Source organism: Cydia pomonella, chromosome 21 (genome assembly GCF_033807575.1).
Source record: "Cydia pomonella isolate Wapato2018A chromosome 21, ilCydPomo1, whole genome shotgun sequence".
Taxonomy (NCBI): domain Eukaryota; kingdom Metazoa; phylum Arthropoda; class Insecta; order Lepidoptera; family Tortricidae; genus Cydia; species Cydia pomonella.
This window is the reverse complement of record NC_084723.1, coordinates 4,328,745-4,353,633: the sequence shown is the minus strand read 5'-3', so window position 1 is coordinate 4,353,633 and position 24,889 is coordinate 4,328,745. Positions and strand designations below refer to the sequence as shown.

At 35.5% G+C, this 24,889-nt stretch overlaps 1 protein-coding gene across 2 annotated transcripts in view; it reads left to right on the top strand.

Annotated features, from left to right (window-relative positions):
- LOC133529519 (uncharacterized) overlaps window positions 1–24,889 on the top strand; it is a 62,026-nt gene that overhangs the window by 2,426 nt on the left and 34,711 nt on the right. For both annotated transcript variants that reach the window (XM_061867249.1, XM_061867250.1), the window contains exon 2: window positions 17,780–17,940. In XM_061867249.1, the coding sequence (XP_061723233.1) occupies window positions 17,780–17,940 (161 nt within the window). The remainder of the gene's footprint in view (window positions 1–17,779; window positions 17,941–24,889) is intronic.

Genomic DNA, 24,889 nt, shown 5'->3' with positions numbered 1-24,889 from the left:
CTTTCATTTAACATTTAGGGTACTCATTGACGTCTATTATTACTCAATGTCCTTAATTTGCTGACGACTCTTTCATTTAACATTTATGTCACTCAATGGCGTCTATTTCATAATATATGTCATACAACGTGTCTCTACTCTTTCGTCATTGACCGAGATCCCGAGTAGAGTTCCTTCTCAGGAATGTTAATTATAAATAATAAATTTTAATAAAGAAATATAAATTTTAAAAGTTAAATTAATTCAATTAAATCATCAATAAATAGGAGCATACTGTATTATTCGTTCACAACGACGATAAGATTAAAGTGACACTAGTGACATGACATACTCTTTAATTACCGTATATCTACATACAGGCTGTTCCGAAGTATTAAATCGTAAATCATTAATTTCTCCATTAATACTTTGGCGTTTGGAATGAGGCTTTGGACATAGATGAATAGGACGTGTCGATTAGGGTATTTCTAACCTATGTACAGAGAGTAGAAACACGTTGTATAAATCGAAAGTAACAGTAAGAAGGTTTGGGAATAAACGTGCCGACAAAAATACCGAGAACATTTCATAAGAACTTTGCAGTTTCAGTCACACCGCGGCCGGCAAAATGTCCCACTTTGTCGCTTGCCATAAGGACGCCTTGACAGGTTATTCGTGTAAATATACAAGCAAATCTCGTTCTTATGCCAAGCGACAAAGTGGGACGTTATGCTGGCCGTGGCCATATTTAAGCATTAAAGGTAGAAATCAATACAAACTAATTAACTGAGCAATACAAATAACCTCGGTCGGGTCGGGTGCCCAACAAATAAATATTATAGGTAAATAATATTTTTCATTTGATATATTTCTATAAGTATCGTATTTTTTCATTCAAATTAGTACTCCACGTGTCACATATATTTCCAATTTCAAAAAACCTTTTGCTGAAGTTATAGGGTTTGACCACCCACTCCTCGATATGACATACACTTGCAGCGGTATCATGGTCGCATGTTTATCACTTGTCATGCCATGCGTCACGTTCGCACTTACATACTTGTTAGAACGTGACAGGCATGGTGACAAATGATAAAGAGCCGACCAACTTAGCCCTACAGATTTGCTGTCACACCAACTCATGTACCTAATCGAGATTATGATTGATACATGTCTCTAATTGGGATATTACTAACACACGAGGTAACCGTTATATTTCAATACAGCAAAAAATCTCTAATTACAGCAAAAAATCTCATTTCTACTAATTTCCTAGAAACATAAGGAATCTCGTAGTTTCACGAATTATTGAAATCAGAGTTAAATTGTTTCTAAATCAGATCGTTAAGGAATACCGCAAGTAACGTGATACATTCTATGCTTGGATTGAGATAACTGTAATGTGGACATCAAATATATGTATGCAATTATCTCCTTATCACAATGCAATAAGGTGCAAACGTGTTCAGATATATTTGAAGTTGATTATATGGAGATAAGAAGTAAAAACAGATAAAGATTCATCAAAAACTCGTGCTGTTAGCACGTTCTGTTATGAGCACCTGAGGTTTTCATCTGAGCTAGATTATAATGTAACCAAAGACATTTAAATATAATAGACGACTGATTTCCTGACTTCATCATTATTTAAAGTCTTGGGCGAGGTTAAAAGGCCCGCGTGTACCTTACATGAGACAGTAAATGGTATATAAAAATACTGCTGCCTTCAGTAGAGTGATGTGAAGAGGTCACACTCAAAAGCTTTGATGTGTTGTCTTGTGCCTCTGACTCTTATGGATCCAGCTCTAATTATGGAAATTTAGACTTTAACTTTCAACGACTTTGACCTAACATGGTTCATTATTATTAATGCATTATTATATGCACAACATTTCTGCTTCGAATAGAGTATTAATACCTTTACCCGCGGATCGCGGAACGTTAGTAAGTAATACAAGAATTTTAAAGAAAAGATCTGAGATGAAGTCACATGAAAATCATGAGTGTAACGGCCCGATTTGAACTTTAACATACCTCAAATACGATATAGATCGGGTATGTCAGTGTCATGAGTGACGTTATCGTTCGAAAAAACGTGACTTTTGACACTGAAATAATTTAAATGTTTTAAAAGTTCGAATCAGGCAGTATTGTCCGTATATTTTGAAAGGTTCTGTAACCTCTGCGTAGCACCGTATCGCCTCTAGTGCTACGATATAAAGCAAAGGTAAAAATAACAGTTTTGAATGATTCACGGTTAGTTTCACTAGACTTAAATCGGGATGCATCTTGCTAATGTGTGGAGATAGCGAGTGGATGGAACTGCGTCGAAATATCGGGAGCTCATTAACTATATAAAAGGTAATCACGGTTCATATCTCGATCGATTTAAGTCTAGTGAAAGGTAAAAATGTTATAACTACTTATATACGAAATTAACTGATTAATAACGAGAAACAGGACATTGTACACTGTACGAAGATAGATAGTCATTATTATTTACTAGTCCACGATCTTAACGAAGGAATTATATAGAGCGATTCATCGAGTTTTTTCAATAACTGACGGAGCAGTTTTCGCTCGGAGAGATTTTTCATAAATGCCATGATTGGCATAACTGTTAGTGCGATTTGGCAAGTGATCATTAATTTTTTCCTTGATTAGGTACGTATGATAAATTGATGTATTTATTGATTATCAGGGCTATTTGCATAAAAAATAAATAAATATTATGGGACATTATTACACAAATTGACTAAGTCCCATAGAAGGCTCAATAAGGCTTGTGTTTTGGGTAGGTAGGTACTTAGACAAGGATATACTTTACATACATCGTGTTTTTTTTTATTCCATTAATTTCAGGGGTGCATTCCTGAGCTTAAATTAAGTAACTTTTTCAAAGACACCGGTATTCTAATTAACTCCATTCCGGAGATAATCTATCATTTATTTTTATCTTATAAGGCCCTTACGAGCGTGTACACTTGCCTTAGGGCCTGTTTACATATTGATTAGCGAGTTTATACATTTGCTACTAAACGTAAGTACCATCTCGGACGATCGATGTTCGAAATTACATTTATATGTCACAGTTTTCAATTGTTTGGTTGAGTTAAATGTTATGCCCGTGTTACAACAACGCTGCAGTTGTGTGCAACATAATATCAGTGAATAAGAAAAGGAAAATTGTTTTGCGCTTTAAATACTCTATCGGACTCGGTAGAGTTGCCCCATATTATTAAGCCGTATCGAATTTGTGAAGATACATAGCCGTGAAAGGCTGCGGTTGCAGCCGCTTCAGAGACAAATAGAATGCAAACGATACAAGACATTACTAAGAAACAGACTAAGAGTTTAATATCTGTACCATTTCGAATCTTGTCACATCCCGTGGCTTTCATATTAATTGTCAGTTTGACAAGCTATGAAATAACGTGTTAATTGAATTCCTTGCTTGTTGATAAAATCTATTGTTAAAGTAATATTCAAGCCAACAATATACATTGCAGGGTTTCTCGTTCCATATATCGAATTCTGCCAAATAATTGACGTAGGAACAAAGAACACGCTTGACTGACACAGAATTAACGTTTAATGTGTTGTTACGTTCACGTTAATGAGAACTTTAGAATTTCCACGTGCTGGTAAAACGTGGGGTATATGATATTGACAGTTGTAGGGAAGTTATATCATAATTATTAGAGGTGTCTCGTGGAATAGATTACTGTACGATCCCACCCTCCTGTTTACACTTGCCCGAATTGTCTAATAAATAAACACGAATAGTGATAGGTGTAACCAATATGTTTACTTACATGTATTCGGTTTTGTAATAGTACATTACTATAGAGGCCGGAAAACGAAGGGTTGCAGGCTAAGTAGATATAGAGGGTCAGCCGCATTCGAGGGAAGCCAGTTCTGTCAAACTGGTGTAACTTAACAGACCTTCAGACGTACTCTCAGAGTAACAACAGTTGAAAGCGTACAGGTAGATATAGAGGGCCGAGCGTAGCGAGACCGGATAGGGACATGCGGCCGGCAACCCCGTTTCTCGCTGAGATCTGTATACTTAGTGCTTTTCTCAAACTTGCAATGAAATATATATATATATATATATATATATATATATGTATGTATGTTGATTCTTAGATAAGCTTATATAGTATCTAGTAGTAGCTAGTATCACCGACCGCCCACAATCTTTCTGCTTTACCTGAAGGTTGACTGGTAGAGAATGCCTTTTGGCATTAAGTCCGCCTTTTGTACGATAAGTTTTCTTTTGTGCAATAAAGTTTAAATAAATACTAAATCATTCATTATCTCTGGAAGAAGGTGTTTTTTTAATAAAGCAAATTATACGCCAAACGATTTTTTAAGTAACATTTGTGACATTATCTATGAAAAGGGACCTTATTGTCGATGGCGCTTACGCCGCACTGCGTAGCGCGGTGTTGTTTATAATATCGAAGCATCGTTGATAATGACGTAAGCGCCACCGACAATAAGGTGCCTTTTCATAGATACTGTCACATTTTTTTTTATCACCAAAAGCTTACAATACCACCTCATAGAAAATACTGAATTCAGTGACTGGTAATATTTAGAACGTATAACCCAACGGCGTTTAGGAAATTCGTTTTTGGTTATCTCAATCTCGCCTTTGATTTACTTTTATTTTTCACTACGATTTTCTTATAACAACAATATTGGAAAATGGCACCAATATAATAAATCCAATAAAACGGAATTATATTACTTGATGTTGAGAGATATTGTTACATTTGTTGGCGAAGAAAAGATACCAATTTAATTCTAATATCATATTGAACAATGCTATTGTACTCTGTATTGTATATAGGTATTTTGATTAGGTACAGTCCTCATCAGATATATCGGAGCGGAAAAGGTGGTCACAAATATCTGAACACTTCTTTATTGTCAAGGTGTGTTCTGATTTTTTGAGCACTTTGGCTACTCCGATATATCTGATATCGATTGTACATAATTTTAATTTATGCTTAAATGTAAATATTCTCATTGAGCTTTGTCATTTCACTTTTACCACAGAATAAATAATAGTACTACTTTTACTTGGAAGTAGTTTTTGCTCCTCTACTATACATTTGATTTTACATAATTACTCGTGTATATGCATACAATTATGGGAATAGAAAAACGAAAGTTTGTTATACTTTCCGACTTTAGCATTTTTTTTTCTTGTTCTCGTGCAGAATACGTCAACTTTTGATACGCTGCGCTGAACGAAGTTGCTTCTTCCCGACTACGTCGAATAGAATAAAAGTATATACACCTCGAATAGTAAATAAAAAACCTAAGAGTACATGGAATTGTCGGCCGAGGCGAAGCCGAGACATTTCTTACTTTACTGCCCTAGGAATGTAATAAATATATACCTTCATAGTTTTTTTTTTATACTACGTCGGTGGCAAACAAGCATATGGCCCGCCTGATGGTAAGCAGTATCCGTAGCCTATGTACGCCTGCAACTCCAGAGAAACAAAAGTAAAAATAATTCGGCTAAAGCCATCCATAATTTAGTCTTTGCAACGTGATAAATTGAAGTACCTGTTTTACCATGTTGTTCATAATTTTAGTGCTTTTTTACTGTTCAATCAATTGCAAAATGGGATCGTGGTTCTAAAAACGAATTGTAACCGCTTTTTTAAAACTAAATTACAATTTTAAATTACAATATTTTGGTAGCCTGTGTTTTTAGACCCGCGAATTTGAATCTCGCCCGGAGTTGGGGTTTGTTATTTCTAAAATAAATAAAATAATCGGAAATTTCGTATCATTGATGGCATTGTTGAAGTGCCTATTTCTTTTTGTGGCTGTAACTTTCAGAAAATAGCACGTCCCAATATTGGTTTCGTGTTTTTCAACCTTATACACCGTGTTTTTTTTATTTGGGTTAATTTCAAGGGTGCATTCCTGAGCTTAAATTAAGTAACTTTCTCAAAGACACCGGTATTCTAATTAACTCCATTTCGGAGATAAACCATATTTTATTTTTTATCTTATAAAGCCCTTAAGGGTGTGTACACTTAACTTAGGGCCCGTTCACATATTGATTAGTGTTTAGTACGGGTTAATACATTTGCTACTAAACGTAAGTACTATCTCGGACGATCGATGTTCGAAATGACATTGACATGTCACAGTTTTCAATTGTTTGATTGAGATAAATGTAATGCCCGTGCAACAACAACGCTATATACAACATTTAATTACTTTTTATAACAAAAAAAATGTTAAAAAAATAAAACATTTTTTTTTTTTTTGAAAATTAACTAGGTCATGTAGTTTCCTTAAACGTACTTACCAATACCCCGAAGTTAACGGAATTCAATCAAAACACGGTGTATTATCCTTCATTAAAATCGCAAACGATTTGCTTCGTTAGCCTTCTTAAAAGATGCACAGTTGAAATATAATTAATATTCTTAAAATGAAAGAGTGGAGCGTATTACTGAGCCAGCACTCTTTTGTTTTGCTGCAACGCACACACCAAACCTACCTACCTTTTATTGAAAGATAAAAGATTCGAAGATTTTTTCGTGACAGTCACAAACATGTACGAACATGTACAGGCAACAAACAGAAGAACAGAACATTAAGTGCGCATCAGGAAATTGACCCAACTTTTCGTAACTATTTAAAGCATGGCTACTTTAATATCTGTTTATTTATGATAGCTATCCACAGAAAAGCCACATAACATTAACCCATACAAAAATGACCCGTTTGCTTACTTCAGATATTTTCAAGAACTGTGGAGATCTATCTCTATGGACAAAGAAAAAAAGTTGTCTTTCTGTGTTAATCTCAACATCAACGTTACTTTGTCAACAATTGACAATCACACTCTCACACATTTCCCTGACCTAATAAGTCGTGTAATTAACGCTTTCGTGTAAGTGTCAGGTGCCGAGGAAAGTCGGTTCACGCTTCACTGGGAGCGCTGGGAAAACGGTCAAGAACGGGATTTTATTGTTACATTTTGTACGGCCGACGTCAAAGATGTTTACATTTCTGCACCTTACTGCTTTATAATAAGGTGCAAAATGTGCCGCGAACTGTACTCGCTTTTTACTACAATGTGGACCATTAGGCGTATTCTGATTCTTGATTCTGGAAATTGACGATTCTGAAGACATTTTCGACTCTGACAGGTTCCATAACAAATCCAGATCAAAGTCATACCGAATCCAGATCAAATTAATAATATACGTCAGTATTTCATAGAACACTAACAATACCACTTGCACTCTCTGGGCTGTCCAAATCGCTGCCAACTTATCTTCGTCTGCCTACGTAAATTACTAAGGGTTAATTGCATCCCTCGCACGAAAACTTTACGTGAAAACCCGCGCTGTAATTCAGCTCATTAATCAAGCTGCTTTGTTTTATAAAACTGTTACATCACCAATTTCTACTTGACCGGCCTTTTTATTGGGTCAAGCTACCCACAGCTAACAAATGATTATCCAACATGGGAAATTAATTTTCACCACACCAGCTGGTAAAACCCTCTTGGTACTTCAAACAGATGAGAAAATTGCATTTTGTTCACAAGAGTGAAAAAGTAATTAGATACAAATTTTGAGTTGTTTCCTCATTTTGGCTGGTTGAATTGAATTTTAAGTGTTATTTCTGGTTGAATTTTATTTTATAGCGTTCATTTGGAAATGATTTGTAATGTTTTACAGTTATTTTCCTCGCATTGGTGTGGTGAAAAATTTTGTGTTTTACTCGGTAGCAAAATTTGTTTTACCCTCGTGCGTTAAACCCTCGCAATACTTAAGATTCCACTTTTTGAACCACTCGCTACGCTTGTGGTTCAATTTCGGAATCTTTCGCTTGCTCAGATATCAATAGCACAAACGGTTAAACAACAACTTTGCCTCCTTACAAAATTAGTAACTATTGTTATTGTTATACGGGTGTTGCGGGCCTTTGAGTGTAACGTTGACCAAGCCTATTGTGACGGCCATATAAAGTTCATTACTAATGCCCGTGGAACACATGAAGTTCCAGATTCTTTGGGCCGTAATGTTCTGTACATCATAGTGTTGCAATTTGCCGCCCTAAGTAGGTACTTCTTTTTTACATTAGTGGTAGGTGGTTAAGTAATTATTAACAACTTATTACTATTTTGATCTTAGGCTGATTTAGACGGGACGTGAACTCGCATGCGATTTTAGTTACATTGCGGACTATTGAGGTTACAACCAATTCGGCCGGCCGATCAAATACCGCAATATAATGAAACTCGCATGCGAGTTGTCGCACCATTGTATTGTATTGTATACGGGCGATTTTCCGCAACTCGACGACTTGCGCCTATTTTGCGTGATATGTTGGGGGTGGGCTAGTCCTGCCAGCCCAGCACCTCGAGGAATCCTATCAAACCTTTAATGTTGAGTAGGACCTCGGGGCGCACCATATAAATGAGCTCTTTTTTTGACAGCATGCATGTAAAATGAAATTAACGTCGTGAGTGAGATGCGTGCCAATCACCAAGACGATCGTAAAGTTCTAAATCATTATATAAATATAAAATATATTAAAAGCCTTTTATTTCGAGTCCAGGATTACATTACATTACATTGATTTTTAGTCAGCGTTTACATAATTTAAGTAGGTATGTCATTTTTCTTTTAATTTATATTGTTATTTGTTCAGTCAATTTTTAGATATTAAGTAACATATTATTTTTTATAAACAAATGATTAACTATTTGTAGCGGACAAGAACCCCTCATCGGGTGAAGGCCTCCTCCAAGGACTTCCATCTATCTCTGTTTGCAGCTATATATTTCCAGTTTTTACCAACTATTTTATTAATGTCATCAGTCCAACGACTGTTTGGTTTGCCGGAGCGTCGTTTGCCTGCAGGTCCCTTCCAGGTGGTAGCTTGCAAGGTCCAGCGCGAGTCAGACAGCCTGGCTACATGTCCAGCCCATCGCCATTTTTGTATTTGAGCGTGCTTGAGGGCGTCTTTTAGTTTTGTTACAGCTCTTATATTTATGTGGGGTATTTTTTGCACTTTTTTAATGTTTAACAAGCTTCTCTCCATTGCTCTCTGGCATGTAGTTATTTTTGATTTAATTTTTGCAGTAAACAGCCACGTTTGGCTTGCATAAGTCAGTGAAGGCAAAATACACATATCCATAACTTTTTTCTTAATTTTCATATTCATACTGCTTTTCTGTCTAAATCATTATAAGCTGTGAAATTACTATTGATCTTCTTGTATAAATTATTTTTAGCAAACTTTTTTTCTTGTATTGTTTAAGCAACTTTTACTGATTTAATTTATTATACTAATCAATCATCAATGTGAAGTCATTCAAGTAAAAATACTTTCTTACTACTTACTAGTTTCTAGTTTCTAGTTCTTTATTAAAGTATTGGATAGCTAACTAAAAATAAATGAACACCCAAATAAAACTTCCTGCAAAACTAGTACTTTATCTACCAGTTAAACTTATTTGAAGATTGTGAAACGCCAACGATGACTTTATTCGTCAGATAAGTGGCAAGTAGCTTACTCAGGACTTTATTTAGGAACATTTGTATTTATAAATGTTGTTATGTATTTTTCATGTCACTATATGATGTCACTATAAATGTTGTATTGACTTGCAAAAGAGCCCTTGAGGCCTACTTGCAGAATAAAATTTTGAATTTTGAATTTTGAATTTTGAATTTTGAATTTTGAATTTTGAATTTTGAATTTTGAATTTTGAATTTTGAATTTTGTATTTTGCATTTTGAATTTTGAAATTTGAATTTTGAATTTTGAATTTTTGAATTTTGAATTGTGAATTGGGGAAAGGGCTCTATTATATCACGATTGTATAAAATACTATATATATTTGGCGATTTGGCGAAGGTCAAAAAAGCGGATCAAAAATAAAATGCCGCAAAAATAATTATGTCCCTTGAAATTTTATTTCAATTACATAATTTTATAACTCGGCTACCTCTATTTCACCTAGAGCCCTATTAAGTATTATTATAAGTTATTCAGGGCTTTGCTTGGACATTGTGATACAGGCCCTTAAGCAAAGTTTTACTACAAACCGCACCTGTTTATTATCAAAGCCAGAGGCTGTTATTCCAACTAAATACTCCTACACTAAATACTTTTAAACTAATTAGAAATGTCACTCATGTTTTTTGAACGAACATCGGATATTTTTCTTGTGTTATGTCTACGTACTTTAGAGCATAAATAATTTTATTTGTTTTACGAATAAAATATTATTATAGGGTAATATTACACACTTGCTCTAATCCCACATTAAGCTAAATAAGGCTTGTGTTGTGGGTACTAAGCGACGATATATTATTATGTAATATATACGTAGTTAGCCATAAATACTTCTGTACAGTACGGTTCAAAGTGCATGGACAAGTTATTAACGAAAAATTTGAAACTGATGGTACATAGAAAATGAAAAAAAAAAATACAGGAAGAAATTTATATGTGTGAGGAACACAAAAATAAATACCCTTACCAGGAATAGAACCCGGGCCTCCCTGCTTCAAGTAATAGTCAAGTAGATCCCTTAATGTAACGTAGAGCTGTGATTTACAAACTAAAATAACATTAAACTAAACGGTTTATAAGAGCTGGCAGCTTTCTCGCACAATGTATTAGCATCGCAATACAGCGGGGAAATGCTGCCAGCATCCTCGGCACCATGCCAGAGGTTTCTTTTTATACTACGTCGGTGGCAAGCAAGCATACGGCCCGCCTGATGGTAAGCAGGCTCCGTAGCCTATGTACGCCTGCAACTCCAGAGGAATTACATGCGCGTTGCCGACCCTAACAACTCTCCCTCCCCTCGTTGAGCTCTAGCAACTTTACTCACCGGCAAGAACACAAAACACAACACTATGAGTAGGGTCTAGTGTTATTTGGCTGCGGTTTTCTGTAAGGTGGAGGTACTTCCCCAGTTCGGCTCTGCTCTAGATCTGGAATGACATCCGCTGTGCTGTGCTCTACCACACTAAGCTAGACGACATTCACAATACCCATACCTCTCTTTTGAACGTAGTTTAAGGACATACCCAGGTCCAACTTTTAAGGCGTATTTTAATTTTATAGTTTAGTTACTCGCGCGACATGTATCGAAGAGCCTAGGTCTCCTTTTTCAAGCACTAACAGTATCATTAGTTTAATGTTAGTATGTCTTACAACAGCTAAATTCGAAAAAAAAAATAGTTTAAGAACCTACGAAATTTGGTACACGCTTTTTAGTCTGTGATTACATGACTCAGCGCTTTAACTGATGACAACACAAGCTATCCGGGGCATCTTTACCCTAAAACAAAATGGGCCCTTTTCTATTAAACTTACTTAAATTATCATACATAAATATTTGATAGATTTTAGCTTAAGAGGGGGAAAGGCAAGAAATTAGAAGGTAACAATAGTTATTTGTTTTACAAGCGGTAAAAGATGTTGTTTAACCTTTCGTGCTATTGACACCCGAGCAAGCGAAAGATTCTTAAATTGAACCATTGGGTTGTAAATGTACTCTTGAGCGTTGAGAGGGTATCAAGGCATGAAAGTTAAACAAAAATTGCCACCGACATAGACAAGATTTTTCGCCATAACGCAAGGAAAATAATAAGTGTGAACTAGCAATCAAAATTAAAAATCAAATCGATTCAAAATTAATGATATCAAATACTTATCATGTACAAAAAAATTAAAAGTCAATTCTACCAGCCAACAAACAACTCAAAAGTTCTGGTTGGCGTATGCTCTTGCGAATATAGTTTAGTCTTAGAGCATTTAACCAACCGGATTCGCCTTTAAGAGCTTACCCCTCTGTCGAAAACCTCGGCCAATGGTCATACTCACGTCATACTTATTGTATGGACGGAAGTTTATCTGACATGGCTATCTTTACGTTACGTACAAATCGGAACGTTACGGAAAAAAATTACAGACAAGGCGTCTCCGGTTGGTTAAATGCTATAAAGAGGCCCATTGATTAAGTTCACCGGACGATATCGGCCTGTCAGTTATTCGCAATTGTCATCTTTTGCGAATAACTGATAGGCCGATATCGTCCGGCGAACTGGTAAAAGAAATATTCTCAGACAAATAATACAGTACATATTTGTTCGTATCAACTTACAACCTGTGTTACGTTACAGTACAATAAATTATATATAAATACCAGAATCAAACCGCTCGGCTATCATATTCAGGATCCCGTTGGTGATCCCGCGTATACGATGTAACACTGATGTGTTCTTTTTACGCATAATAGCATAAAAATCCCCCCCCCCCCCTCCCCTTAAGAGTTTAGTTACTTATACTGTTGATACTTTACTGCGGAAGAGCGGTGTCTCTTATCACAAGTATCTCTGAATACTTAAAAAGAGACATCTACCCTGTTATTGTAAAAAGCATGTATGCTAACGAATATTTTTTTTATTTTATAAAAAAAAAGTTTGTTTATTTATTTTTTATTTTATTTTTTTATTTATTTAAATTTTATTGCACAATACATGAAGAGTACAAATGGCGGACTTAATGTCAGAAGGCATTCTCTACCAGTCAACCATGAGCCAAACCGAAAGATCCTAATTGGTGCAGGGTCAGAATACAAAGTAAAATGACAAAAAAAAATCACAAATTTTTTATCTGTAATTTGTTCACATCATTTGCTGTCGATTAACACGTGTATAAATTGAATATAAAAACTATAATTTTGCGTTAGTCGCCTCTTAAGAGTCACGGTCATTACCTGCCTTTTTTGGTCCCACGTTAACGATTTTAGAGCATGTTAGGTCATGATCGTTAGGTTAGGCTTCTGTTATGACTAAGCAAATGTTTTTGCTAGTAAAAGCTAAATACCTAATAGTTACATACACTAAAGCGCTTTTGGCTACGCTATGATAATATCTAACTATAGGCACGAGGTGTTTAAGCAATCCTTAGCCAACATTTACTAGAATATACGAGTATGTAGTTCTTACTAAGTAACTTTTAATATGGGTCCAAAATTATAAATCTTTAACCCTTTGAACGCCACGCGTATCGTACGCGGCGCGTAATCGTGAACCTTGTCGGTACGCATGAAGGTTCATATTGGGCTCAAGCCGCGCGCGCCATATGACGTCTTTGGCGGTCAAAAATGTTAAAATATTATACGTTTTCCATTGAAAACGTCGACTTCTCAACTCGGAGACTCGTCAACCAGAATGTTTAAATAGATAGGCAAATTTTTTTCGTGACTAATCCTGAAATAGTTCCAAACATACAAGTTGCTTAATATGACATGTAGGTATATAAATATATATTCACTTCGCGAAATATAAAAAAAGAGTTGAAAAATCATTTCGTGGAATACTTCATTTCTATTTTATTTAACAGTATTGTGTTGTATACTGTTAAATACTTAATTACTACAAGTACAAACCTACCTCTTATTAAAGTTGTATTGCGAAAGCAATAAGTTGTATTAATTAATTTAATTATGTACATTTCAATAGTCTTATGGACAGAATGGAACCCGCTCGGGGCGGGCGTTCTGTTTGTAGCCGCTTTCCTCTACAAAGCGGGAAAACTCTAGAATCGGCTACGCATGTAGCGCTACGAAAACGATAGTCAATGTGTAAACAGGCCCCACTGTGAAGGCCAAAACACATTTACCCATATTGATTGACCTTATATAATCCACGGGAGTTACGCACACTTTCCGGAACACTGTGAATACTTTGACGACCGGTTTGGCCTAGTGGTGATCGTGACATTCACGAATACGCGTGACTTGATTCGTGTTGTCATATTATTAAAGATTAGATTTGACAAATCTGCCCGTCATCGTGGATGACACGAACTTATATGTGACGCATCGAATTATGATCCTTATATGACAGTTCCTCCAAGTCGCTTTCGGATAAATATTAAAAATAATTGAAGAAATATATTTGTACCGTATTTTATTAGGTACGTAAATGTTACATTTCTAAATAAAACAATGTCTACAAACATTTTACGTGGCAGCTTCTCTTATATAAATTTAAACGATCATTTCAATTCAATTAAATTTATATATTTCGGGTATCTCGGAAACGGCTCTGATAACGATGAAATTTGCTACATGCGGGTTTTCGGGATCGGAAAATCGATCTGCTTAGCTAGAACTTATCTCTGGGAAAACGCGCATTTTTTAGTTTTTATAAGTTTTCCAAGCAAAGCTCGGTCTCCCAGACATATAGAGAAAGCCATGTAACGTAAAATACGGTCCATATTTAGCAAGCAGAAAAAAATCCTTTCCAATTTGATAGCGATTCTTTGATATGGAAGTGACAAAAAGCTCTGTCTCGCAACAAACACGGCCCAATTCGAACAATACTTATAAGATGTCACAGCAGTGTCGACCAATTTGTCTTTCGAGCAACACCGGCTTCCGACACGTCGGAAGGGAGGAGCCCAAGCGATATCTCACCGTATAAATCGTTCTGCCATTTTTTGCGGGGGCAAACGTGCACACAGTCGCTCTTCTCACTCTCTACATAGATAATCCAATCTGTAATGACGACACAAGAACATAGAAAATGACACACGTCAAAGACAAATCTTGCACACCTCGATCTCTTTTTAGGGTTCCGTAGCCAAATGGAAAAAAACGGAACCCTTATAAATTCGTCATGTCCGTCTATCTGTCCGATTATGTCACAACCACTTTTGTGTATGGACGAGTCACAACATGCACCGCCATAGGTACAGTTGTACCTATGCTTCAGCAGAGGGGAAAATGTACGAATGCCGTCTCCCTTACAGATCGGTATCGTATCGTTGTGATATCTTATAAGCATTGTTCGAATTGGGCCGCAGTCTCACATGAATGCCTACATTATTATTTCCTTTGACGTTACATGCAACAAAAGAGATCTCATATTAAAATATTCAAAGGGATCGTGTTGATGTACAGTCAGCATCAAAAGCAGCGGATGAAACAACGTGCCAAAAGTATCTGATATTCCGGATAACTTTTCCAAATGTAGATAATTTTCTAAAATTCGCGTTCAAAAATATATCTTTTACAGTCTAAGTTGTTCTATATTAAAGACAACACTTTTTGTTAAGCTGTTACCTACAGAATGGTAGATACTTATGAAGCATTATTTGATCCGCTACTTTTGATGCTGACTGTACTATGTTGGTAGGAACTCGACTCTTTAGAGTCAAAATTTAAGGAACTGGGTTTACTGCAGGTTTTTTTTATCCCCAGAAGCAAGTACTTATTTGATTTTTTTATTTATAAATCATGTAATTTTTTAAATTGTCAATCAATATAAAGCCTGCTTCATAAGTGACCCTACTTATGAAGCAGGTCCTGGATTCGGAACCCCGTTAGGGTATTTATATGTGTAATGAGAACAGACAGTTGTTCCTGAGTCTTGGATGTTTTCTATGTATTCAAGTATTTGTATGTGTATCGTTGTCTGATTACCCACAACACAAGCCTTCTTGAGCTTACTGTGAGGCGTAGTCATTTTATTTTCATGCCATGCTAACGATACCTTGGAAAGGTGAAACATACTATATAATTTTTTTTAATAAGTAACAAAGGGCAGGGACGGTAACATAGTTGTATGTTTGCACTCCAGGCTTTAAATTCTAAAAATAAAAATTAGTCAAGGGAAAAATATTGAGGCCTATTCGGTGTTTATCATGCTTTAGTAGCTAGTGTAAGTAAAAACGCATTACGAATGTAAAACCCGACCCCCCCCCCCCCCCATTTACAATAACAATATACATAAAAGATATAAACAGAGGACTACTATATCTACCTTAAATCTGAAATAGGCATTGGCTTGAGGCATTGTACCAAGGCTAGCGGCATTTCCTCGTTGTATCGCAATACTGATACGTGGTGGCAACATACAGCCAAATATCAATATCAAAAATTATCAAAATAAGCAGTATAATAAATAAAATATAAATAAATAAATATTATAGGACATTATTACACAAATTGACAAGTCCCACAGTAAGCTCAATAAGGCTTGTGTTGAGGGTACTTAGACAACGATATATATAATATATAAATATTTATAAATACTCAAATACATAGAAAACACCCATGACTCAGGAACAAATATCCATGCTCATCACACGAATAAATGCCCTTACCAGGATTTGAACCCGGGACCATCAGCTTCGTAGGCAGGGTCACTACCCACTAGGCCAAACCGGTCGTCAGTATAAGGAATAGTAAATTCGCAATATCTTTAGAAGCATTTGAATTTACGTATTTATTAACTTGAGCTGTAAATCCTTTACGATTAAAAGATAATATCAGCTTACACGGATTGCAAACGTCTTCGTGGAAATCGCTTAATCTGCCTTTTGTATTAATAAGTTACATGTAATGTTTTATTAATATATAAGTAAAACGCTTTGGAACTATGAAATCCTTTTATTATTTAAATTAAAGGGATCATTCGTTTACAATAAATTAACCTTTTCTTACTGAGGGAAGTGGGGTTCATCATTTTAATTAAGTCTGTATCAATTTCCTTTAAAATTTAAATCTTCTCATTTCTGTCACAAAGTGTACAGGAAAATCCGCTTCATCTTAAATAATATAATATATCTTCTAACATTTCTTCATTTACCTAATATTTGACAAGACGGCAGATTCTTGATCAATTTGTTAACGTTTATGATCTTGTTTTGACACAACATTAGTAAGCTGCAATAGTAAATTCGTAGTATCAGTAAAGTGAATAAACGGGCCATATGTCACATATTTCTGTTTCTTTACGGTCTATTGTGCCTAACTTCACTCCAAGGAATCTGTCTCTGTCCCTTTCTAAGTATAGTAAAACAGCACAATATAGGTACTAATTATATCGTAGAATTGTACGCCCCTCGCGGTTACTTATAGAACTAAAATCGTAACGGTAAATTACCTATTGAAATCTAGCAACTGAGGGCCTACTGCAAACACCGAAATATGCAAATTACGGGAATCTTTATCGTTCAGTGTAATAACTGTTATAAGGGAAAAGAGAAGCATGTCCGCATTTTGAAAACTCCGGTGTTCGCGGTAGGCCCTCTGAATTGTTTTGGCTGTTCCTATGGTATCGGCATTTTGTTAATCGTTTATATCAAAATAATACGGTCTCCTAGTCTAGTTAGTATTGACTTTGCCTACGAAGCAAGAGGTCCCGGGTTCGAACTAAGAGTTATGGATGTTTTATGTGTATTTAAGTATTTATCTATCTATTAATATATGCATTTATTCACATAATTAATTTATACAGAGTAGTGATGTACTGACTATAGGTTTGGCCGACTAGCTGACTAATCGGCGCTCGGATGGTCGATTAGTCGGCCGACTAGTCGGCTAGTCGGCCAAAAACGGTCGATACATCCCTAATACAGAGGTATTATAGGTACAGTAACTGTACAAATACTAAACCAAATGAGTAACTAGCTTAAATCTAAAATAGGCCCTTGTAGCATTGTATCAAGGATGCTGGAGCAATTACTCGTTGTATCGCAATGCTGATACGTTGTGCGAGGAAGCCGCCAGCTCTTCGGTCCCCAGTTACTAGACGCTTCGCAATTTCTGCAAACAACAAACTCTATCTATTATATTATATATATATATCGTGGACTTGTACCCACAACATAAGCCTTACTGAGCTTACAGTGCGACTAAGTTAATGTGTGTAAAAAATATCTCGTTAAAATGACAGTTAAATTTATTTCTTTCTTCATTATATTCCAGGCAGAGCCAACAGAAGAATCCCTTAAACACGGGCTGAGTCACAAATGCGGTGCGCGAGAACCTTCGTCATGTATCGCTATTGAGCTGGTCGGCTACGTCGACCGCATGTTGCGGACGGCCTCCATCCAGCTCAGCGATGACGTCATGATTGTAGATGAGAGGTGAGCAAACTTGTCTTCCAAATTCTTCTTCTTCTATGTCGTTTCGCTCTTGGCAGAGCGGTCGTGGTCACGTTGAAGCGCCCGCATGGGTAGAAGAGGCCTAGAGGCGGAGACAACTCTTGGCACGATCTTTCGCCATCTCTTCCTGTTAGTAGATTGTCTGGCACAGTCAGATACACGGTTTTCGCGGATTCGCTGATTTTATTTGGTCAGTCCAGCGCATAGGTGACCTACCGCGCGATCTGGTTCCCTCCAATCTTCCCTGTACGACCAGCCGATCTATGGAGTCTTTATTTCGCCTAGAAACATGTCCAAAGTACTGCAATATGCGTGACTGTACTACGGCCGATAAACGCTGTGTGATGCCAAGCTCCTGGAGTACGGAAGTCTTCCAAATTACGAAAGTGAAAGTCACGTTGAAGATGAGAAACTAGGATTGAAAGAAATCTTTTCTTTTTAGCTGGATTCTTTATCATGAGCCTATTATGTCTATAATGATGTTAAGTTACATCTGTTTGCGTAGCCAACATGTTTATCGTTTAGGCTCCGTAGCGAACCGCAACTGTCACTCTCGCATCAATATGGAAGAGTAATAGAGTGTACGCTACGGAGCATTATCGATTGGCAAGCGCCCTGGCGAGGCTCTGAAAAGAGAGAGAGAGAGAAAAAGTTATGCTGCTATTACCGAAGAGATCTGCTGGTTCCTTAGTTTGACTTGCGAAATTTCTACTCATCTTAGCATGCAAGTCATTCAGCATGTGGCAGAGACCAGCAGCTTTGATCCAGATTGTTAGGGATCTAAGGCGTGCCAAAAGTACGTACGAAGGTGACAAACACCGCTGTTGTCAAAAGATTTGATCCGCATCCAGGTAGTTGGAGTCAGACCAAGCTAAGTTGGCAATGACTTTGATAGCCCAGCATGTACAACTGTTAATAGTAAACGTCATAATTTCATGGAAGTTTGACTTTTAAAATAACACTTGCCCTATCTGGGCTGTCAGAATCGCTGCCAACTTATCTTGGTCTGACTCTAGTAGTTATCGGTCTAACTTTGTCTCAGGTTTGCCTGCTAACTGTTAGCTAAAATGTGTGCTAGCAAAAATCTCGTTCAAATTCTTGGTTCTCTGCAGGTATATTTTGAATATGATTTCATCCTCCAAAGATGAGACTCAAATAAATTGATACTCTTATTTAATGTTTCCGATGATTTTGAAATCAACAATTAAAAGTTATTAATTCATTTAAAACCCCCGATGAACATTATAGTGAGCTACCAAAAACCAGAAAGCTGTACTCCTAGTGTAAATTTATTCGATAGCGCGACGTGATGTACGCGTTTGCGTTAAGTCTCATCTTGTACGGTATTTTGAGTTTCCAAAACGTCCCGCTTGGCGCGCTGTTTCTAAATCATTACACAAACGAATATTCTCTCGCCATTATATTTTATACCATTCTCCGTTACATTTGTGTGAAAATATAAATCTGGCCAGTAAGTATTATTTTATAAATGAATAAATAAATTAATATTAGACTTTCTTGCAGAAATTGACTAAGCCTCACAGTAAGCTTGAGAAGGCTTGTGTTGTCGGTACTCAGACAACGATAAATATAAAATATAAATAGTTACTTAAATAAATAAAAAACACCACGACTCAGGAACAAATATCCGTGCTCATCACTCGAATAAATGCCCTTACCGGGATTCGAACCCAGGACCACTGGCTTCATAGGCAGGGTTACGCACTAGGCCAGACCGGACCCTGTTCCGAAAGTTTACTTCACTTATCATTTATGTAGTTGGGTACAAAAACGCTTTTTCACCCTAAACTTACTTTTTTTGGATTAGGAAGAAGGTAAACAGTGTTGACGAGTCTTTTCATTGAAAATTATTAGTTTTTAAACGCTTTTAAACAATTAGTTTGTAGCGCTAAACGCGCGTTTATATTGTTTATTAAAATAATAATAATAGTTTATATTGCTTACGAAGCGCTGGCCTAGCGGTAAGAGCGTGTGACTTGCAATCCGAAGGTCACTGTTTCAAACCCCGGCTCGTACCAATAAGTTTTTCGGAACTTACGTACGAAATATCATTTGATATTTTACTAGTCGCTTTTCGGTGAAAGTACGTACGGTTCGGTGAAAGATATTTTACTAGTCGCTTTTCGGTGAAAGTACGTACGGTTCGGTGAAAGATATTTTACTAGTCGCTTTTCATTGTAAGTAAATTTTGAGCAAAGATTATTTATTTACTTACTTATATGATCATTAGGTACAACACCCATTGTTCAACACTAAGTAGAACAGCATTCTATTTGTTCCCCGTTAATGAACCCTTACGCTACGAGACCTTTGTGTGGGAGCATCAATCTTGTCAGGAAAACGTCATAAATATATGTACAAATTTTCATCTTATTACAAAGGAATAAAGTAAAAGATAGAATACATATTATTGACGTAGACGGTACATAATACCGGCGAACTGGGTTATCGCTGATCGAGAGTAGGAGTCTATTGAGAACCGTAACACACACACCCACACCCTTCTAATTACATACACAACAAAATAATCCCAATTTTAGACTCTGTTAACTAGAGTGCGTGTTAATTAGAAACAATAGCTCATAACTTCAGATCATTTAATTTGACAGTACCTGGGCGACCGAGCTTTGCTCGGTTATAACTATTTATTGTAATATGGTGGTGTATAGGTTATAATCTTAACGACATTTTTTTACTAAATTAAACTTGTCTAAAACAATAAAAATTCAAACATTATATATAAACTTGAACATATAAAAAAAAAAAACAAAAGTTAGTCACCCGGGCGAGATTCGACCCCGTAACACTCGTTTAGCAGTCCGCGTCTTAACCCGCTGGACCAGACGGACAGTGGCCGGCAACACGAAATTAGCGACCATATTCTGCGTCGAAATAAAAACGCATGAAAACTCGAAAACACGCGTTTTCCCAAACATAAGACTAATCTAGATCGATTGTATACCCCCAAAAACCCCCACATACCAAATTTCAGCGAAATCGTTAGAGCCGTTTCCGAGATCCCGGAAATATTGTATATACATATATATATACAAGAATTGCTCGTTTAAAGGTATAAGATAACCACTGACTGATGAAGAAATAAACAAAATAAAAGAAAAAGAAATATTTCTTATGAAACTAGCCATAATTTCATTTGGTATTAACCAATAATTTTACATTAACCCAAACAATGTATAGTTTTTAATTTAATCATTTATTTCGGCTATCCGCAGACTTTCACTGTATTATGTATATAGGTAAATTAAGTCACTATTAAGTTATTATTTTAATTATAGTTAAATTTAGTATAATACATTACTAAAATCCTACTCTAAATACATTTGCATGCTGTATGAAGACAGCTGGAAAAGGTGGAACTATATCTAACATAATATTAAGACATGTAACTAACCCTTTTTCTGCAAATAAATATATCTTATCTTATCTTATCTTATCGGATAACAAGACCCATACATGCAATTTAAAAAAAAATGTCTTAAAATTAATCAATCTTATGTCAACAATTTTATTATTCATGTCAAAACAAAGTACGGGGATAAAATAACTAACCACTTACATGATTCCAGCAACTAAGGTTTCAACATTTCGCACCTCTAAAATGATCGTCGCAACTCGAGTTGCGAACGGAGTGTATGCGGTTTTTTATTTCTTATCTGTGAAGGGCTGCACAGATATGGTGTAAACAATTATTAAAACACAGAATACCAACGTGACAATATTTAAAAAATGTTTCAATCACATAGACATAACCACAGTATTTTTTATCTATGTCACTTTGCAAGTTGTTCGGAAAAGTGCGTGTGTTAAAAGTTGCTGCGTGTTTTAAAATGCCGTAAGTATTCAAATTTACATATTTCTGTTAGTATTATATATTAAATTACTTCGCGTTTATTGGTCTATTAGATTAAAACTATATTTTAGACCTACTTAATATTGATGACCATAAAATCTCACTTCAAACCAATAACTCTGTAGATTTTTGGCGTGTTTCCTATTTTAATGCCCTAGATTTCTATGATTACCAAATATATCTTGAGCAACCTATAGTCATTAAATAGTTCGATTATTAAATTACATTAATAAACAATAAAATGCATTAAATCACTGTGTATTATCCAGGATTAGCGAACAAACCATGTGACGGAAAATTGTAAGTATAAACACAGCAACACTGGTTGCTTAAAGCATTTCTGTACATCGTAAGGCATGTGGTACACTAGACGTTGCATACGCGTTTTGGGGTGTTTGTTACTACTTATTTATAATTTCTATTTACTAATATTTCTTTGCTATATTGCCCGGATCCTGGGGTAGCTTGCCGTTTTTCGTCTGGCAGGGAATGTGTTAAAAGTTCCTATTTCTGTTGAACATCTGCACCGCGCGACTGTTGTGTCTCCTACCTAAATAGGTAGCCATCTTTGTTTTTGACATGGCGCAGGTCAGTTTGTTTGTTTATTTACGTTTGTAATCAGTATAATTTCATGTGTTAATAGTTACTATTTGCTTATTGTGCTGAATTTGTTGTAAAGTGTATATATTACACGTGTTAGTGTAGTTATAAGTTAGTTCGGTTGTTGGTGATCGGCCGTTTTAAAAACACCAAAGTTTAGTAGGTATGTAAATACTCTTTTGTTATTTTAAGTTATAAAGCCACTATCATTGTGATAATTACATAAATTATGTATTTTATTTCAAGGTAATTAGTGTCTTAAACGGTTTTTTACTATATTTTTGTACTTCAGTGTCTAAATTAGCCACAAAAAAATCACGAACATAGCACATAGTTACACGCCAGGTGGAGCAATTCGAAAGTTCCTTATCAGAATTTGAATCAGTTTTACTCTGCAATTTTATAGGTGAGCTATCAAGGTTTTTAGTATCAATTAAAAGCTTATTAAGCCTTCTTTAAATTGAATACAAAAAAAAGATATGTTATCGATTTAGATTTTTTATTAAAAATAGTTTTCTACTATAACTCGGAAATTATTCCTTTGGGTAAACTTCGTGAATTTTTAATAATTATTTTTATTATAACAGCAAATAGCTAAAGTAAGAAAATAACTTTCTTTGTTTCTTTACCATTATAAAACCGAAAGAATTATTCCAAATGCTTAAGCAGAAGCAAAGTTATCGATTTTTGAAGATATCACGACACTGTGCCGTCGTATCTGCGAAATGGCAGAGCAATTCAGGGCACCTTTCGTTAAAATCGGAATCATGTGAGTGGTTAAGTAAGAGTATCTCAAAGTTTATTTGCGTTATAGAATTGCTAACACTACTAACGGCAAAATTTTGTATAAAAAAATGTAGATAAGCAGCTTGAATTTATATCAAGAATAAAAATATTTTGCATGGTTGATTTAACAAATGTAGGAATTATTTAGTAGGAATGGAATATCCAACGGGTTATCCTTTTACAGAATAACATTTTAAACTTAAAATATCAATACCACAAAATTGCGTATGCTGCGATAATATCGCAATTTTCGTAATTCATATCAATCATGTAATTTCGCTGGCCCAATAGGTATTACAGGGTTCTATGGCTCACTTTTACCGAACTGAAATTTGAACATTGTCATAGTGACATTGAGTCGAATTTCAACTATCTTGAAAATGTAACATATAACCCTTTAATATTGGGCCAGCGATTTTTAACTGCGAAGTGCGAACGCGAGCTGAATTTAAATTTTAATATGAAACGAAAGGTTATAGTTATAACTTTACAACATTACAGTGGAATAATTTGCTTTTTTAAATGCTACCATCAGGAATCAATACAATACAATACTAATCCTCTTTATTGCACAATCTCAGAACAAATGTACATGGAAACACATATAATACAATCAATGCACTTTTCTTAATGTAAATTGTTTCTAATATACATTTTATAACCAAAATATAACTTCTAAGTAGGTACTTTCGATCTATACCTACTGTAAGTAATACAAAATTTAAATATCTTGTAAAGAGAATGCCTATTTCTAGATGGACCGATTTTTATTTTTTATCGATTTATTATCCAAATCTACGGATAAAATTTGTATGGTTTGAAGAGATGAGCGGAAAAAATAGGAAAACCCATTTAGGGACAAATAGGTACATTTACTTGTCTTTACTACTTTCTCTTGAGTTACATAAACACCATATTTTTTCATAACTCAGTGGAAGATTTTTTAGGATATACGGTGAAATTGAGCTTATCATGCATATAATAGGGAAGTCTATCGATCCACCAAATTTTATCAAACACTGACAAACAACAAATCGCCAAGAAAGTAAAAATCAGCTCAAAGAGCAATACCTCCTTCGGCAGTCAGTCAAGAAAATGATGGATCCATTTGAATCTTACGACCCAAATGTTCGAACATAATATATTCGAGTATGTAAGATGTTACATTACCCTTAATTATTCACATATCTACCTGGAAACCCTTGTACACGAATACAAAACCGGACAAGTTATAATACCCTATTTCAAGGAAGGGATTCCTAACTCGCTACGTTGATTTCTATTTCACTGTGACCCTTAGAGTATCACACAATTGCTTGCCAAGTCGATCGCTTTCAAGAAACAGTCCAGGAGAGGGGACGGCTGTTTATTCATACAAAAGTTGTCCTTATTGTTCTATCTGGATATTGGTATTATGGCACATTTTTACATAATGTTAACCATAGCTAACGTATGCTTCACAAGCACCTTCTGAGTGCAGCACAAGTAAGTTAGTCCTCCTCCGCGCATATCATAGTTTTTATAATATGTATGTATATTGATATTATATGTTATATTTATGTAGGTATATATATATATATATATATATATATATATATATATATATATATATATATATATATTTATTGGTATTTATATAGCAATATGTCTATA